The 19,890-nt window shown below is 32.2% G+C and overlaps 2 protein-coding genes across 10 annotated transcripts in view; both read right to left on the bottom strand.

Moving 5' to 3' along the window:
- The window catches only part of Hr4 (Hormone receptor 4), a 52,693-nt gene extending 36,391 nt beyond the window's left edge, over positions 1 to 16,302 (bottom strand). Inside the window, exons 1-2 of the mRNA XM_035094695.1 lie at positions 16,153 to 16,302; positions 11,130 to 11,479 (exon numbers count right to left, since the gene is read on the bottom strand). The gene's annotated coding sequence lies outside the window, so the exon portion shown is untranslated. The remainder of the gene's footprint in view (positions 1 to 11,129; positions 11,480 to 16,152) is intronic.
- Positions 16,303 to 16,816: 514 nt separating this feature from the next.
- Positions 16,817 to 19,890, bottom strand: part of raskol (Ras GTPase-activating protein raskol) — a 60,512-nt gene continuing 57,438 nt past the window's right edge. For 8 of the 9 annotated variants that reach the window (XM_035095164.1, XM_035095165.1, XM_035095160.1 and 5 more), the window contains 2 exons: positions 19,541 to 19,665; positions 16,817 to 18,711 (listed from right to left, as the gene is read on the bottom strand). In XM_035095164.1, the coding sequence (XP_034951055.1) occupies positions 18,438 to 18,711; positions 19,541 to 19,665 (399 nt within the window). In that variant the 3' untranslated portion in view covers positions 16,817 to 18,437. The remainder of the gene's footprint in view (positions 18,712 to 19,540; positions 19,666 to 19,890) is intronic. The other variant, XM_035095161.1, reaches the window with a different exon arrangement.

Below are 19,890 nucleotides of genomic sequence, written 5' to 3'. Positions count from 1 at the left end.
CACTGCTCCAAGCTGTTCTTTAGAATTTCACTGGACTGCTAAATTTATTGAAATTTCATTTGACTCCTTTCTTCGACAGATTTGCTAATTTTCTTTACATGAATTTATTAAATCATTATTTATGATCCCGTTAGGTGATGATGATGAAGAAAAAAACCCTGTTATTCCTTAATTTGATTCCTTTGCCCAATAAATCATCTGTGCTAATTTAAGCATGATCCGTTAGTTAGGAGTTTTGAGGTGTTTTTTTTGCCCTCTATAGATCTACTTTGTCATCCTTCAGACAGCCTTTATATAATCTAAGTTATAAAATTAGCCCCAAAAGACTCAAGTTTCCAAGGGATAATTTTCTCAATCTCGTGAAATTATGATGAGATAGAAGCCAAAAATACGTCTTAAGGTTTTTCATGTTTTATAACATATTTATAAGTCTGCTAAATCAGTAGGTTCCATGTCCAGACACTTTTTATTAGCCCCCAAAGTCTTGTCCACTTACCCCTTTTATTAACTAGCCTATAATAATGTCCAAGAAAAAAAAGATTCATGCTTTCCATATTTCATAGCACATATTTTCACTCTTTTATTCATTTTAAACTCGTATTTTTTATGCTGTTTTGTGCTCAATCTACGTAAAAGCAAAGCTTGCCGAAGGGTGTGCTGTCAGACTTTTTACTTAACTCTAGAACTTTGTCCACAACCTTTTATTAATGATACTTTTATTATTAAAAAGAAACTTTTTCGGCAACGAAATATTATTTCAGGTGCTTTTTTGATCTCATCGATTCTAGAGGATAGAAAATAAAAAAAAAATGTAAAAGCAATTTAAGGTTGAGAGCTAGTCCATTATGAGGAAAATCAATTTATTTTTGATGCTTGAAAAATATCTCCAGGATCAATATCCATTTACGTACAATTTGATTAAAAATTATTTTCATCTTTTTAATTTAAAAAATATCTTAAAAACAATCTTTTTCATATCAATTTCAAACTTTTGAAATATTTAAATACTTTCCAGTGCAATGACTGCTGCCAAGTGAAGGGTCAAAGTGCTCTTCAATGTTGTCCAAAGTTTGTGGATGACGCGAAACTTTAGTTGAAGAAAAGAGTTGAAACTTTTCTCTACATGTTGAAGTAAAAATTCACCATCCAAGTGTATCGAATGATTTTTAATAAACAAAGGAAGATAAAAAATGTGTTGATGTAAAAAAAGAGCCTATTGAAGCATATATTAAGAGAGGAAAGAAGAAGAGCAAAGTTCTTACAGTGTAATATATAAAGTGAATAAATATTCTATGAATACAAGATGATAACCTTGGACTTTTATATGATCTAAGATGCATGGATACTTATGAGATACGTGTCCCAGATAACGAAGCAATGCTGAACAAGACGCGTGTCCTAATTATCGCTCCAGTAGTCAGCAATCGAAAGTAATAACGTGAAGGTATACCTTGAAAAATGATTTTTAAAATAATAAAATCTCTTATCTAAATTTCCTTATCTATCATGTTTCTCTCATTTTTATAAAATACCGATCTCCGCTAATGACTCACGTGATTATCAACCAATAAATATGTCCTAATGCTCAAAGCATATACAATAAAAGTTAAGTGTATAAATAAACATGAATAATTAAAGAGGATTGTGATAACAAACGTATTATTTGCCATTAGAGACTGATGATATTGACGACGTAGTCGTTTTGAGGGTCACGTTCATAGCAGCATCTCGGTTGGGGGTGACGCGTCGATTCGGTAGTTGCGCGAGGTCCGGGCATGCAAGAGGGGTGGAAAGACATTGCTGAGAAGAGAGTCAAGGGATGTACATATATCTATATAGGAACAAGGGAAGAGAGAAGACGGGGTTATAGTGCACAGCTGAGCCGGTCGATGCAACTCAACTACTCTCCTCTCGCCCCTTTTCTCACCACCCTTCCGGCTCTCATCTCTACCCCTTTGCTGCTGTTCCCTCACACACCCCTTTACCAACACGAACGGTCGTTGACCTCGCGAGCCAACGCCGTGCTAGTCTCAAGTCGTTTGTTTACATACTTTTCAAATAATTTTTTTATTGATACGTCATCTGCACTAGTCGGATTTTCATTTTACCTTTAATTCTATGTTGTTTTTCATTTCATTTTCAATGACTCTACTTTAGAAATATTTTTTAATAATAACTTATTGTTGTGGTTAAATATTTGCCTTGGTTTTAGACTGTTTTCCTTCTTCAAATAATTCAGTTGATTATTCTTAAAGCGCAATGTTATTGACGAATAAAGTGCAATGCATTTGAAGCTGAACAACAAAGCTATGCAATAAAATTTACAAGAAAATTTTCCTATTGATTTTTCTCGAGTTGAGAATTTCTTCAACGTTGCAGATGCTATTTATTGAATAGAGCCATTGAGTATTATTGATTATAGATATTTGAATTATTTTAAATATCCTCCATTTTAATAACAATGAATAATCAAATTTATCAAAATTATTCAACTATTGAAAATAATTGTTTAACATTTTGGAATGAATATTAAATGATTTGGAGTTATTGATGCGATAGTGTGTGATGTAAATATTATGAGAGAAAATAGAATTATTGAAAAGTGAATATAGTGAAGAAGAATTGTTTCCTTTGCCTTCGTCACACATGAATCGAGTCGTTTGAATCGGTTTTACGATGCCAGACCGCTAGTCTACAACATACATTACGCATTTTATTGTATCATAGAGGAGTGGTACAGAGTCTAATGTCTGCCTAATATTACATTTGACCCACGCCTTCTTTAATTTATTCGTATAAATACATCATTTTTATTTTTACTCCTCAATGTTTAGTATGATTAATTTTATTTAAAACAACTGTTTGCTTTTCATTCATTCAATATGTAATAATAGATAAACTCTAATCGATATCTAATGAATGTTATGCATAAAAAATGGATTAAAAAACATCTTATTAAGTGTAAAATAAGTTACTTAATGCACTTATTATGAAAATATTAAAGAAATATATATTTATTTAATGTCAATCAATCTCGATCAACATTAATTTTCATAAATTCCATATAACTATTGCGCAAAAATAATTATATGACGGTGTCAGTTGAAGGCTGTCGAACAACAACACTGTTGCAGTAATTACACAGCAATTGTAAATTAATTTTACACGACAAATATTCATATTTTTAGCCTCGAAACTAAAAAAATCATTTAACCTATATGTGCTGCTGAGTAATTAGGAAAATATTTTAAACTAAAAAAAAAATGCCCTAAATTTGATATTCTATTTTTAAATAAAACTCGTGATGCAAAAAGAGTGAGTCTAATCAATCAACTGAAAATTCTAAATGAATTGAATCCAAGTCCATTTTGATGTCAAAATGATGATTAGTCAGGAAGAAAGGAGGATGAAGAGTAGTTGATGTTAGAATGACACCCAATGTTTTGTGTAATTTGGAATACGTGTAGTTGGTGAAGGAAAGCAAGTCGTAGGGTCAATGACCCGTCTACTCTCTTCTACACGGAGGTTTAGAACGTGTGTTGCCATGCAGTAACACACACACACACACACTAGTAGATACACCATCAGATGGAGCTGGATCTCTGAGTGTGTTCTGGGTGAACCTAGCCTAGACGATAAGCCACTCTGACGCACAAAAGATGGCACCATCACGATAATTCTACATCTATAATTTGAAAAAAATCCACCAAGACCTTCTTTCACGATCGACATTGCTCTTTCAACCATTTTTATCAAGGCTTATCGGTTTATTTTCCAGAGAAGTAAATACAACACTGAGACGACAACGATGACGATGAGGACGTAAGGTTAAATAGTGAACAAGTATGGGTTGTGTTGATGTATATATCTATCAAACTTGATATCCGGCGAGAGCGTAGGAGAGCGCAGCTGCACATTTCCCGCGTTTTCACGGTCAGGCATTATCGATCGGCTGTTGGAGAGAAAATGGAGGGAGAAGGGATGGAAAGGGGAAAGAAGAAGCGTCTTGGAGTGCATCCAGAGGTTGTTGAACCCCTTTTGGCAACTCCAGAGTAATAAAATCCAATCATTGTTGTGCTATCGGCAATTTTTATTCAATCGATTGTTTGTTTATTTCTAAGAAAAAAAATCCTCTCTTCAACTTCTATTACTCCTTAATTTCCTAGCTTCTGTACTTTGAGATTTAAATAATAAATTCTTTGTATGGAATTCCTCGTTTTGGGAATGTTTACTACTCTTACAGCTTCCTCCTATTCTAGTCAACAGTGTACCCTCGAGACGACCACATCCGTGGTGGAGCCAAACGCGTGCAACAACGATGTATTTTGGTGCAACCCGACGTCGTCGAGGTCAATGCCCGTCCTTACTCCGGACTCGAGGAAGAGACGGAAGCGAAATAAGAATAAGAAGAGCGAGACGAAGATGCCGAGCAAGAAGAAGACAAGAAACTGATGATGAAGAAGAAGAAGAAAAAAATCAATCGATCCATAAGAAGTCTAAAGAGACGTACTCAACTATGAAGAATTTTGTGCAATATCAAGGCAGTTATTATGATACCAGGAAGTACCGAGAACGTTCTGCGTTATCCCTCCTCTCATTTTGCAGCTGCAATCATGCTGCTTTGCTTCTAGGCACTTTCACTGCTGACCTACTAGCTACTCTACGGACTCCCGCGAAATGAACCTTCCTTCTTCCTTCATCCTTCACCACTGCCATATTTATCTAACAGCTTTTATTTTCTTTCCCGTTGGAAAAATACAAGGAAGGGAGAGTAAAAGTTCTGGGAGATTATGTTGACCGAGCATTACGTTTCTAACCTGTTCTAACTAATGGATCAGTGAAAGTTGCTCGAGGTCAACTGACCCTTCATTGCATGTATCGATTTCATATTGATATACATTAATATCTACACGCAGTTATGTGTTACGCTTTTTTTTACAAAACATCCTCTTTAATGTAAGTGCGGTTTAATATCTTGCACTTCATTCACAGCTTCGATGCTATTGATCACTATCTTCGTAACTGCGATTAATAACATCACGAACAAAAAACTCATATTTTATTGAGGAAAAAACAAACAAAATAAATTCAATCCCAACAACAATACCATCTTTTATTCAATTATTGCGAAACGAATATTTTTTTTTTTGTTTCAATTAATATTTGGGTGGGAACGACAATCTGATGTTTACACCAAAACAAATATGTTTGTATGAATATTAAAATGGTTTTGAATAAATATTTCAGAATAAAAAATGAATTATTTAAATGAAAAAATATATTTCGTCGTCGACTATTCATCAAAATACTGTTTATCAAATTTACATTTTCCTCATAATGTATGTCAATATTTTTTTAGTATTTCAAAATTGTTTTATTTGAAATGGTATTACTTATGTCATCCAAAACTTTGCATCTTTTAGGTCTTGATATTCACAAACATCAAAGACCAAAAGAATGATTTATTGATTAAATCTTTTTGCATAGCGAAAATTTTTTCCTTCGAAAAATTTTATAAAAAAATAATTTCTTTCACAAATCTAATAATTCTCAATTATTTTTATTAAGAGAGAGAAAAAAAAATCCGAATTTAATTGATTTCTTCTTTCAGCTTATCTGTTCCTGGCACTTCAACGAAGTTAATGAAGCTCAATCGAGCTAAATCGAAGACTGTTTCCAATGATGATTCGATGACGAAAGATTGAAAGACGACGACGTCAGGAGGTACAAAAACACATGTAAGCAAAATGATTGCAGATTGGGACTAAAAAATTCATGTAAAAAAAAATATTTTCAATTAAAAAAAAAAATGTAAAAAAGATGGCGAATTGAGTGATGTATGAGGCTACTGCACTGTTTCGCCTGGAATCCTGATAAAAATATCCCTCGAACGTTAGTAAGCAGAGGAAAAAAACGCGTCAAATGGTGGAAACAACTCGGTGATTTTTTTCCACGCGATACGTTCGGCTTTTAATAACTCCCACGCGTTAGAGAACGGTGTATATACGTGTAAACACGAACGAAGCGTGTCGTCTCTCTCCCGCTCCAGTCATTGACCCTGCCCCATGCCCATAGTATGTCGTATCGTATAAGCCGCGAGCTTGCGCGCGGACACGAGTCATGACTACGTGTAAGCAGGACACGAGACGATCAACGGGCCATGGATCATATCGAGAGGCGTATTATAATAGACTCAACGTTGATAGAACGAATCGCGTACGTCCGTTGTTGATTTTGCCCGAATTGACCTCGTCTACGCTCCTATAACTTTGTTATCGATCTAAAATATTTCTGCCATAGATATATCTATAATATATGTACACACCACCACGACATCAATAAATTAAAAATATTCAACACTTTTGCCAGATAATCAAGTAATTCATTTCTTTGACCTCTTTCTCCAACTGTCCAACTAAAATACACACTCAAATCTTAACCATAACTAATATTATTATTGTTCATAATTAAATTCCCTTCTAATTATGTGCTCGATTTATCATCATTTTAAATGAGTAGTAAAAAATTACAATGAAAATAATGGTCGTTTAATAATTGTAGCGTAAAATTTGCCATTTTTTCTTTTGCATTCTACATTTAATAGGCTTTCATAGAATAATCCATGAATAAACGTTATGTTTTTATCCGACAGTAAAGTTGTTAAACATGGGTATAAATTTTATTTTAATGGTTCACTTGACTGTTATCTTAAAATAGTTCGAGAAAAAATTCTATCAACATATATTATCATACATTTATTTATATTATCGCTGATAGATTGATGATTAAACACCTTGAATTATCAATTCATAATCGATCTAATTTATATAATTGTCTGACATAAATGGAAATTAGCGAAAGAGTTTATAATTGATATTATTTCAAGATTAATTGCTAATGATGTTGGGTATTTGAACGGATTTTCAATCCCATCATCATCATCGTCGTCGTCATCATCATGTGTAGGTATGCTGATAAATTGCTATTTTATACAATTATTATTATAATGAAGGGAGTAATCAATACTATTAGTAGACATTCAGGATTTCAAACACCACTTGAAGCTTCAACTGATCATAATAATACATCTATTACAAGTATTTATTTCAAAAACATTCTATCACGGTGACAACAATTTTTAGCTTAAAAACAAAACAGATGAGAATAATTTGGAATAAATGAATATGCTCAGATGAGGAAAAAAAAATGAATAGTTATTATTTATCGAATAATATGAAGACCTATTGACCAAGAAAAGAGGGGATTATTAAATTTGATAGGTCATATGATATTTTATAGAAAATGGAATTGAAAATGGAATGAAATTAGGAGCATTAGGATTTGAACCCTTCTAACACAAAAAAAAACGATTGCATTTCGATGTATTTTTACGGTCGAGTCATGGCTCCCACAACGTATTTTTACCGGCGAGTAGAGATATGTAACTCGTCGCAAAGCTTTCAGTGCTGTATCATAAAAACCAAGAACCACATTGGTTTTTTTTAATTCAATTTCTGCCTTTTACTCTGCAATACGTTGATAAACTTACTGCAGTGTATCGCAGATAGCAGAAAAAAGGAAGAAGAAGAAGAAGAAGAATCATTGAATAGAAAATAAATGACGGAAAAAATATAAAATCAATAAAAGTGAATTAAACGAGAGAGAGATTGAATGTGATAAATTTCTCTTATCTCTAGCGGTCATTGAATTAAAATATTTTACAATGCGTCACGAACCGTTAAATTAACTGGATAAAAGGTAGAAGTATGCATGTAAATATCTATTTTATACATAAAATGGATTTACATAATTTTATCATGATAATATCGATGCATTAAGTTGAAAAAGCTTTGGCGGTGTATCATAAGCATTGCATCGGGTATTATAAACATATATGAGTTATTGTGGCATAGTAAAGTGTCGTGGTCGTTGATGAGAATAAGAAAAAGGGGAAAAGGAAGGGGATTTATAAGTAAAGAGTGCATCGTCCTCGTCAGGAGAAAGTTGCGGCGGCGTAATAGACGCACGAAAGTGTCTAGCCTAACCTAGCTCAAACCTAACGTCCAATCACTTGGTAATTAAGCTGAAGAAGCAAAGGATATTCTGCTAAATAACGGAAATCCTCCAACTACTAACTTAACAAATGTCGTAAGACCTTTAAAAATCATTTTCTCTTTGTGGGAAATCATTTTTACTATTCGTTACAAATAGAATTTTAATTAAAGATTTTTTTCAACAAATATTTTTTAATTAAAATCACAGAGATATTTTTTTATTAAAAAAATTAATTATCAGATTTTTAGAATTTTTCTGTTTGAGTATTGAAAAGAGGAAGACAAATTTAAAGATCAGTTTTGAAATGGAATAACATTGTTCTTATAGAAAATTAATTTCTGTCAATTGGATGTTATTGGAGGCAAGAACCGTTTATTCGTGAGAAAATGATTTTCCTTTTTATTGAAAAAAAAATCTATTTTAAAAAGTTTATAAAATAGTTGGCAGTCTATAAAGAGAAAGAGAGAGAGAGGTTCTTGTAGGAAAACAGTAAATGTTGAGTTAAATTTTCTACCTTGCTCTCAAAGTACATTCAACTTTGGTAAGTCTGACCTCTCAATCCAACTTTGACACATTCTTCGAAAATTTGCATATCAGATAAATAATGACACGAGGAAAAGAAAGGTATGATTTAAGAATGAAAGCTTTTGTTGATGTTTAGCAAATGATATTTAATTTGTACCAAGTTTTCTAAGAAATAAATAAACAGAGGGGAAATATGAAAAAAGATAGTTCTTGCTACAATAACCTAAGCTAAAACTCTACACAGCCCTTTGGAGAGTCCTTAGATGCAAAAGAAATTTCACAGAGCCTTAAGAAAAATGAATAAAGAAGTGTAATTGGAGTATCGTTCACTTATAGGCTTAAGTACGCTCCAGTTTACAACAAAAAAGAATGAATGAATAAAAGCCTGAAGTCAGAAGTGAAGTAGAAGTGAAAGCGCGACGGTTCAGTTGGACTCTGGCAGCCACGATGAGGTGAAAGTCGCGTGCGAAATGAAAAAAGGCAAAATGATGAAAAAAAAAACAGCCTAGAAGAAAGATGATGAGCAAACAGCAGCTAAAGATGCAGATAATGGTAATGAAGATGATGAAGGTGAAGGTGATGATGATGGAGATAATGAGGAAGATGGAGAAGCACCGCTGTGTGTTGAAAGGAACTCACTTATATCATCAATGTGTAGATGTGTAGACGTATATATGTAGGCTCTAAGGAATGAACAAGGGACGTTCGTTATATCCTACAAGTCAAAAGAGTACACGTATAGATTTACTCACGATACCGCTATCCAGTGATTCCCGTAATGGCTTTACCGTCTACTACCTTATATAGCCAACATTCAAGAATCTTCTTCATTTCCGTTCTCTACATTCTACTACTTCCCTTCTTTCGATTTTATTAATGAATTAATTTATTTTAATTTATTAACATCACCGCTTCTGTTGTTATTCCACTTTTCAATTAGCATTTTTCACTGCTCAATCAGTTGGTATAGCATAAGTGGTGATGACTGAATATTTTCCATTAGTTGTTTGTATTCAATCAAATGATGCTCTTTCATTAGAGGCGTTACTCTGATTATTCTCATGACTAATTAGCTAGTATCGTTATGAATGTTTTTTAATAATAAATGATCTGTATGAAGATTAAAGTGGATTTTAATAGAAACAATTATAAGTTCACTGGTTAATATCTCATTTTATTATAAATAATTTCATTTGTGAATGTTTTCATTTGTGTTCAATAACTGGAATGTTTTCTATAGATTTATTTGATCATTTTTATTGCATCAGGTATGCTCATAGTATTTGAATAAAATTTATTTTTCAAGTTCTTCGAGAGTGTTTAAATGAATGCATATCAACATAATCGGGTAAATAGAAATATCTTTTGTATCATTTGAAGTATATAAGAAAATCGTTTGTTGATTTCAAGATAAAAAAAAAAATAAAGTTAAACATCTTTTGAAACTAGAAAAAAACTTATCTAATTTACCAACAAAATTCTATTTTTATATTTTATAAATTTAGACTTTATTTATTTCATCATAAGAAATAGAATAAATAAGAACTGGCAATTGATTTTATTTTTTTTTTACTTGGAATAAAAATAAGTTGATCAATGTAATTGATTCATTAAAAATAACATGAAAACTTGATTATTTCGATTTACAATTTTTTTTTTTTTAGGGAATTTAAAGGTAAATTTCAATTTGTATATTATCGATACAATCTCCAAAGTGACCACAAATGGCCAAGTCTACCCTGAATAACCTAAATTACTCCCGCATTCTCGCTGTCTAAATTTATTACATTAACCATGACCGTTATTTTTTTTGAAATGCCTCACCGTCTATCGAATCTCCCGGTGAAGATCAATTGCAAAGTTGAAGTGGCAGAAGATTGGCCGGGAAGAGAATTTCGATCGCGGAAGATAAAAAAAAAAAAAGAAGAAGAAAAATGAGTTCACGTTGGATATAGGGGCCGTAGGGGAAGTGGAAGGGTAAATGAAGATGAGGACGAAGAGGAAGTGAGGAAGATAAAAATTTCGAAGGCCAAGATAAAGCAGCAGAAGTAGTAAGGAAGAGGCTGAAAAAAAATGTTGATACGGGGGCGTGCATCAGTCTTAGCTACGTTGGTATAAGATCGCGTAGGGGAAAAGAGCAAAACGTGGGGGAAATCACCACCACACTCGACTCAACGTTGCTTGCTCGGTGTCATTGCCTCGACGTTCACGGCGGCCAGTGACTCCATCACTGACCTAGTGCCGAGGAGATCCGAGCCATGACGAAATCACCCGATCGTACGGCCAGTGACCTCCGCGCGCTAGTCTTTCGCTCTGTATTTCTCCTACTCTTGGCGCAGTAGACACACCACCTAAACGACTATTGCATGCGCGCGACCAGCATGTCAGTTACTGATCACACTTTTTAATTATTTTATTGCTATATTTATATATTAGCATCAATAATAGATAAATTTATAAAAATCATCATCAATAATAAATAAGTCTTTTTTCTTATCACTAATAATAACAATAACAATTAGATGTATTACAATGAAAATATGACTTACATTTTTAGTTGATCGATAGTCTGCCATCAATGCTAATGTCAGCGGTTCAGAAGAAGCCTTCCCTCGATCTTATTCTCACACTGACTCGTATATATATATATATATATATTTATTTATATATAATATAAATAACGATAAATAAAAGAAAAAATATATATTATTTTTTCCTTATTCCTTCTTCTTTTATTACTCTTTACTTTTTAATTTGTTATATCCTCTTAACTATTTCACGTATTTCAGTTCACAACACTAACGATTATCACAAGACTGACAGCCGTCAGACGATGCGTGGTCGCAACCGTAGTAATGATGCTCACGAAATTAGTCGTTGAAAACGTCATCCTGCGTGTCTAAAATTGGAAACAAAACATGTCACTTTTAGTATTTTATTCACGAGAATTCCAGAAATATTATTCATAGGAAATGAAAGAATGAATAGAAAGTTTAAATACAACGTCAAACCATCATTATGATGCAAGCTTATATTTTTTTTGCATTACATTTGTATCTAACTACTGTTTAGCTGATAAAGTCATTAATAACAATCATTAAGGTTCTACTAAAATAGCTCTTCATAATGAAAGTTCATTGAGAAGATGATGATGATGATGATGATGATGATAATAATATAAGAAATAGTGGAAAAAAAAAGAAAAAGCTACAAGTTAAGCAAAGAGATCGTCACGCAGTTTTCACTTTTAAATTCCGCTTGCACTCACTCTCAACTCAACTCTCGGTTGCCGTCTAGGTCGTGTTCATTCCCGTTCCCGTTCCCGTTAGCGTTACCGTAGTCACTCGTAGCTGCCACGGTAACATGCTTTCTCGGACGACACGTGCAACCGGCTCCTATATACTCCCATCACCAGAGATACCTTCAACTTCTTCGTCTACTTTACGCGTTGTCTTCTATACGTACGCACTGCACGTTCATGGAAAAGTCGGCATAACGAAAGGGAAAGCATCACCATTGCCATTTAATTTGCTATCAAAACAACAATAGATTACTAAAGTTGTTTGGGTATCAAATCAATTATAAATGAAATGTCAAAGACAAGGTGAAAAAGTTGTGATAGTTTTTTTGTTAATTGAGTATAACAAGCAGAAAAAATAACAGGGGAAGAATTATTATGAGAGGATAAAGAGAAAAAATGGGGAAAATAGAGTGGACTTGAACACGCTTCCGCTTCCGCCTTGATCTAATACCTAGTCTATGTAGAGGAATCTGCCTCTGCGTAATATTCACACACGTATATGAACATGCTTATGTTGGACCACGATAGAACGCTCTATTCCCCCCTGGGCTCTCTTTTTCATTGACCGAAATGAACGCCGGGGGCCAGAGAATCGTAGATGGCTTAGCTTTAGATCAGCCATCCACATAGTCTAAAGAACATAACTCTCACAAAGATATATAGATATATATTTACATCAAGAAAGTGTCGATTATGCTTTTCAAAATCTCTACTGCTTTTGTATTTACTTATCTAGGGATTGCAAATCACTTTTAAGAGAATCGTTAATTGTGGAAGAATAAAAAAAGTCACGAAAAAACATTAGGGGATTATTTATATCACAAACATCTAAGATATTAGGATATGACAGATAATTATTTGCATGTTAATTTATGAAAAAGGTTGCAATAAATGAGAAAAATATTTTTATACTTAAATTTCATCACTTCACGAATGACACGCAAGACAAGGTTAAGCAGTGAGATAAGAATAACTGTGATTTAAAAATCGCTCATTAGAATTGTTCACAATCATCATTATCATTAACATTGTGTTAATTTTATTATTATTATTATTATATTGTCATTGATGATGTATTTAAGATTTATATATTGGTATAATAACCAGCGAAGCACAAGATATCACAAAAATCCACTTGGAGAACACTGATGGGATTGTTTATTTTTATTCGTTGAATTAGAGAAAATTATTTAAATCACCTCTTTGATTCACTTTAATAATTGGCGACCGTGAACTACTGTTATATAGACTATACAGTAGGGGATTTAAAGAATATTTTTTATTGACTTGAAGAAACTTAAACTTCCTCTGTTATTGAAAGTTTATCTGATTGAACAGAATTTTTTTCACACACCGCACAGAGATTTAGTAGGGCGCGGGTTGATGCTGACATGAACGAGGTCGACACGGCCACGGTCGAGTCGCGTGAACGAGTGTTGCTTGAGGTTCACCACCATCGTCATCAACACACAACTATTATATATAATATAATGCTTCACAACCAACATATATCAGTGAGAGAGAGCAACATTAGAAACAGCAGCAGCAGCAGTAGCAGTAGCAAAGTAGTAATAAAACTACACCGTGCACATTAAGAGTAAAACCACCACCAGCACAACCACCACCATCATCACCACTACTACTGCCAACCATCCAGAGCACCTTCGCCACCTCCACCAGTAGAGGAAGAATGAAAAAGTGAGAAAGAGAAAGCAAGAAAGAAAGAACGAAATAGACTATTACCACCTTGGACGTGTTGATCGAACGACAACGTCCGGAAGGATTTTCACTCGGTTACAAACCAAAGGGAAAGCTCACTTATTCTGTATACTCGAGTGTATACCAAGTAGAAAGGGTGCGAAAGTGAGAAAGAACACTAGAATGCTGTGATAGTTGTCGCGATGAGGTAAAGAAACGCGCACGAGGTACAAACGCGGAACGAGCAGAGCAGCAGCCTAGCGTTCTAGCAGCCGGCAGCGAGCCGCTCAGGTCAATGACCTCTCCTTGCCGTCGTCGAGTTCTCCTCCAATGCCTCGCCCCACCCTTCTACACAATCGTTCGCCCCACCCCGCGAGAGCTACCCGCCAAAGCGTCCTCTCCAAACGCCGTCACCCCACGTCAGACTTCAAAACATCGCCCTTGTCCTTTTTTATTCGCACTCTCCATCAGTTTTTCGCTTCTGTTGCCTCTCTCAAACACTTGCCATACTCTCCGCAGTCTTCTCGGTCGATAACTGAAAATTTTTTCAAATATATCACTTTAAAAAATGGCAAAAACAATGAATTTTGGTGAAAAAAATTGCTACGGGTATCGAGAAAGATGAATACGACGTTGCCTCCCACCCTTCAACATCATTACCTCCCCACTACAGTATCATATAATCCCACCACCAGCAACATCTCATCCCCTCGCACACAGTCCCGTTATCCCTGCTACACGACAGCACCCGCAGAGCCGAGGGGTGTACAAAGGGTGGGAGATAACTCGCACTCACCGCGGGTTCACTAGTACACTGTACCCTTGCGATACAACCTTCTCTTCCTGATTCCATACTATCCACCCCTTCTCTATCCATAACTACTCTTTTGCTTCTTATTCACCCCTCTCGCGCTTTCTATTTCCCTTTGGTCGCGATCACCATCGCAAATACTTGCCGTTCTCAAACCAGACTGAGGCAAACCACTGACCTATGTTATGTTTCTGCATTTGGTTACTCATTTTTTATTCTAACACTTATTCTAGAATTTCATAAAAATATCCAAGTATTTTTATTCTATTTTTTCTTGTTTTTCTAGTAGAGAAATATAATCAATTATCTAGAAATTAAGGTAATTAAATGTTTCCAAGTTTAAGGTTATATTTGGAAGACTTATAAAATAGAATTTACTCATTGTCAGTTATTTCTACGAAGTGATTAAGCGGTCTTTTTACCAAAGATTGTATGATATTTGTTTATCATTTACAGTTTCCAAACAATTGATCTAAATTAATTATTATTTTTAGAATATCAAAGTTCATCAAACGATATGTTGAATTATTTAAAAATCTCCGCATTATTATAGATTATTTTGTTACTAAATTTAACTAATAAACTAATCATGAATAATACATATGTATTTATTGAGCTCATATAAATAGTTTAATTATTATTCATAGATAGAGCATTAAAGAACAATTATAGATTTATTGTCGAATAGATTTTAAATATAGAATTGATAACTACACAACACATTGACATTTATTTCAAATAGTCTACGCAAAAGCATTTTTAATTAAGTGCAAAATAAAATTAATTAGTTCCATTCATAAAGAACCTGAATATTACCTCATTTTTTATTTGGTCTCCAAAAAGTAAGACTTCTTATCGAAAAGACTAAACAGTCATTTCATAAAAAATATCATTTTGATTTCGATTTATCAATGAATTGAAGAGAATTTTTAAAATATTGTAGTTTGCTCAAATGTCTCAGACTTTACTGTAATATTTGTCCTACTTATTTTTATCAAAAAATCTCTAAATTACATTTTATCTGTCTTATTGCGCCTTTTTTTTGAACCGAGAGACTGATTGTTTAAAAGCAATCAAGTTTAAGGTTATATTTGAAAGGCTTAATAATATAGTTTGATACAGTTTATAAGTGTAATGAAGTGAAGATTAAACTACTAAGTGTTGTATAAACTTTAGATGAAAGCTGTGTTATATTATTGTTCTTTATTAGTCTACGAATGTAATACGACGTATTGGCTGACAAGTCCTTCATAGGACATTGACTTTGAGATATGCTCGACAGTGTCAACGGCTGTGCCGGCCACTATCTTATTTTGGCTTATCGCACTTGTTCGCTTTACCTTATCACCACTGCTTTCTCAAGTCACTTGGTATATATTCGAACGTGACACGAATATATACATTCATATTTTTTATTTATTTATTTTTTCATAAGCCCTTATACAACAAAGACTTACATAGATTCCTAAAAAAAATAGAACATGTTGTAATGCAGTTGAATAAAATACAATATCATGTTTGTGAAATAATTCTACATCCTTGCGTCATTAATAAATGTATTGGAATTGAATTCATTAATTGGGATAACCGAGTTACATAACCTATTATCTCTCGGATTTTATTTAATAAAAATCTTATCGAAGAATGATTGTGTGATAATTACTGAAGAGAATTAATAACAAATTATATATATCCATCAGTTGGAGTGATTGATAACAACAGATATTACGAGAATATCTGAGAAATTCTGATTCAAACTTACCACAGACTGTTTCCCTTTATGTCATGTCTTGTATTGTTTGGATTTGTGTAGAGTAATGCTATTGAATGTATGAGTAAATACATATTGACCTCTTTTAAAAGAGTTACATCCATTTTTGAATATTAATATTAATAGAGAAAAAATAACCGTTCCACCTTTGCTTCCTATGTACTCAACTAATGACATACATTGTGTACATGATTCATAACTTTTTTCCATTGTTACAATTGCTAAGATGATCAGTTTAAGTATAATAATTCTTACTACGCTTTAAAAATAGATAATTAATCGAGTATAATTAATATTTTTAAAAAATCTTGGGAGACGACGCGAAAACGACGGTTTATTCGCGAGGGATCACGGTTGATTCAATTGCAAAAAAAAAATACTCCACCTGGTGGTAGCGTTCCTTAACCAAGTTAAATTGATTGCAGCACGGTAATTTATCTACATATGATACAGCAGTTTTTCTAAGAGAATACCAAAGTGTCGCCATCTAGTTGAAAATATGTCGGTGCGGTAGAATTTAAATTGAGAATTAATAAATAATAATCTAATTATTGCTGTAAATTATTTTCTGGACAATTTGCTGCTTAGAAATAATAAGTTTTGATAATTAAGGTATTTAAAAATATAGCATACCATAAAAATAATAAATAAAAAATATGTTTAACTATATTTATTTGTCCATATATAATTTTCAAGTTTAAATACATTGATTGAAATGAAAAAAAATAATTGAGTAAATTAATACTTAGCAATATACATTTTAAAGTTCTTTAGTGTTAATTTAAGAGAGATATATTCTCATTTTGTCATACTCTTTAACAGGATTGCTTGTACATAGCAATTTTGTGACAGAATACTCAACGATGAAGTTTTATCTTCTTCGTGCTAAATTAGGGTAAAATTATGCAAAAGAAGAAAATAATTTTTTCTATACAACACTAATAATAGCTACAATTATAAACGGCTTAAATATCAATACACTAAACATGTGATTTCTATACAAATTGGAGCAATAATACTTTTTCATAGAATTACATTTAATTTCCTAAATAGTCGCTCGGTGATTTTCTCCAGTGTTTTTGCATTATATCTTACTTTCAACTGTCTAATTAACTTTTTATAAATTTCGCATACTTTCATTCAAACAATACATTCACACATTTTTCTCATGCACTCATATTTGTTTCAACTGCAATAAATGTTTTGTAGAATACCAAATGCAGTAAATAAAACTACAATTCTTTTGTAATAAATGACTATTATCAGATAATTGATTCATTATTAACAAAAAGTCATTTTTCTCAATTATGAACAAAATTGAAACATTTTTAGTTATGATAATGATGAATTATTTAATCATAATTATTCATATCTTTTTTTGTAAATTATTATTAACAAATCTCAAAATGTTGTGAGTAAAAAAAATATCTTACATGATTTCAGTTGTTATTTATACAATGTAAAATCAATATCTTTGGTAGTAATTGCTAAATAAATATCATGATGTGTTGTAAAGTTTTAGCTTTTTTTTTATAAAATTTATTACATTTTGTCGCTTTTTAAGAATTTTTTTTGTAAATAAATTTTTGAATATTTTATTGTCTCATTTAATTTTTGTTTGCAATTAATTAGATCATTCATGAGACGATTTTCACAATTTACTTAACTTTCTGTTCAATTTATAATAAACAAAAAAAAAGAAAATAACATTACAATTCATAATCAATAGAAAATAAATATATCCATGAAAAAAAAACATTAAAAAATAAATAAACAGAAAAGTAAAAAGATAGTTGTTTTTTAAGTCAATTTAGTTGGTCAAGTAGTACATCAAATCACTACTCCTTAATTCTAATGATGAATCTTTGTCGATAGTCTCGTGCGATATATAATACAAAATCTAATTTCCCGTACAAATGAACCGTCCTAGACTAATTGACGGTAATTTGACAATAATAATTATGCAATTAATAATTTACTTAGTGAATATATAATATATAAACTACTTTCTAATTAGCCTCTATATTTCACACTTATTAAACACATCATCTAGGTTTATAAGAAACCTAAAAAGCAGAGTGACAGACTGATAGATCCATTAAACAATTAAATATCAATTATAAATAATTTTATAAACATTAAAAACCGATCATCTTTAATTTTTCTCTCTTAATATTTCTTTGAAATGATTATACTTTGTATATATTAATTTAGTGACTGTTTAAAAGATAGTACTGAATTCTGTGATTGTTGAATGGTCGCTTTTATAAATCATTTTAACAAGATGAACTCTTAAGCTCGTTGATATCAGTTATATTTTGGAGTAAAGCTGTGGCTTCACTGCTGTTTGACTGTGCTTTAAGATTGTATCGTTGCTTAAGAGTGCTCAATGCGGACAATAGTCTTGTGTTTGATGACATCAGTCGGGTATTTGCTGCATCCAGAGCAGCTATTTGTTGCTCTTGAGCGTCGATCACGCGCTGCTTGTACGACAATGCTGCGGACATTTTCTGCTGTTCGCGTCGAAGTTCCTCCTCCACAGAGATCAATCTGCCAAACAAAAAAATCTGTTAAAAATTTTTTCATTTAATTTGATGATCAATTCAATTGGTTTTATCTAGATTTCTAGGTCTATTTCATCAACTTAGCAGCTCTGTTCAACTTAAAATTATTGTTTAAGTAATCATAGTTGCTATCAATACTTGAATCTGGTGTATGTAATAAATGAAGCAATCGAAAATGATAATAATCGTGCAGATACGTGTGGTAAATATTTACATTGTATGTTCCATTGTTGTTCTAAGTGATATAATCATGTTCTGAAGGAGAAATAATATTTATTTTTGCGAGTAATCGTAGAAAATATTGTGTCTTATGTCTTGTAGAAAGTTTTGATTACTTTACTTTTATAAATTCAAGCTTATACGTGAAGATAAAAATTATTATAGACTATAAATGTGTATGAAAAAATATTGAAAAAAATTGGGAAAAGCTTATTAATATGATTGACTCTTACACCAAGATCCAGATCAAGCCAGATACCAAATGCAGCGGATAGAATGCATAGGAACACATAATAAGTTAAAAGACACATTTAATTTGCATATTGGTATTGATAATAAACTAATCTGATCAGATAATAGAACCTTTTTTAAACTCTCTTCTAGAACCAACTAAATATAATAATGATTTCAGTAATAAAAATAATGATAATGATAGTTAAATGATTCAATTAATTAATTAATTCAAGGATTAAATAGAGAAAAGGTTAATAAAAAATTTAATAAAATATTAGTTAAATTGAACATTGAAATTTTTTGAAAAAATAGAATAAATAAAACATTAACAAATAGGGATCAATTCAGAGAAAAAAAAATACCTGGAGATTATATTCTTCATTTTAGTGTCAGGAGTAATACCATCGACGTCAGTGTCTTCAGTAGCGCCTAATCGTGCTCGTAATCGGTCCACACTGTTTTGTAATCGCTCGATTTCCATCTCATACTGGAAGTAATGTAAGTAGATTGTTAGTAACTCATTAGTATAGCTGTGCGTAAAATTATTTACAATTATTCAGAATTAATTATTTGTTGATATATTTTTAAATAGATTAGATAAGAAAGTCTTGTTTTAATAAAGATTGACACAAGAATTAACAAAAGAGTTTAATATATAGATTGAAAAATCAGTAAAAGAATTGGATAGTAGAAACAAATGATCATTTTAGAA

The sequence above is a fragment of the Chelonus insularis genome, unplaced genomic scaffold (genome assembly GCF_013357705.1).
Source record: "Chelonus insularis isolate UGA/USDA-ARS -01 unplaced genomic scaffold, ASM1335770v1 contig_131_pilon, whole genome shotgun sequence".
In the NCBI taxonomy this organism is placed as follows: domain Eukaryota; kingdom Metazoa; phylum Arthropoda; class Insecta; order Hymenoptera; family Braconidae; genus Chelonus; species Chelonus insularis.
This window is presented reverse-complemented; position numbering and strand designations above follow the sequence as displayed.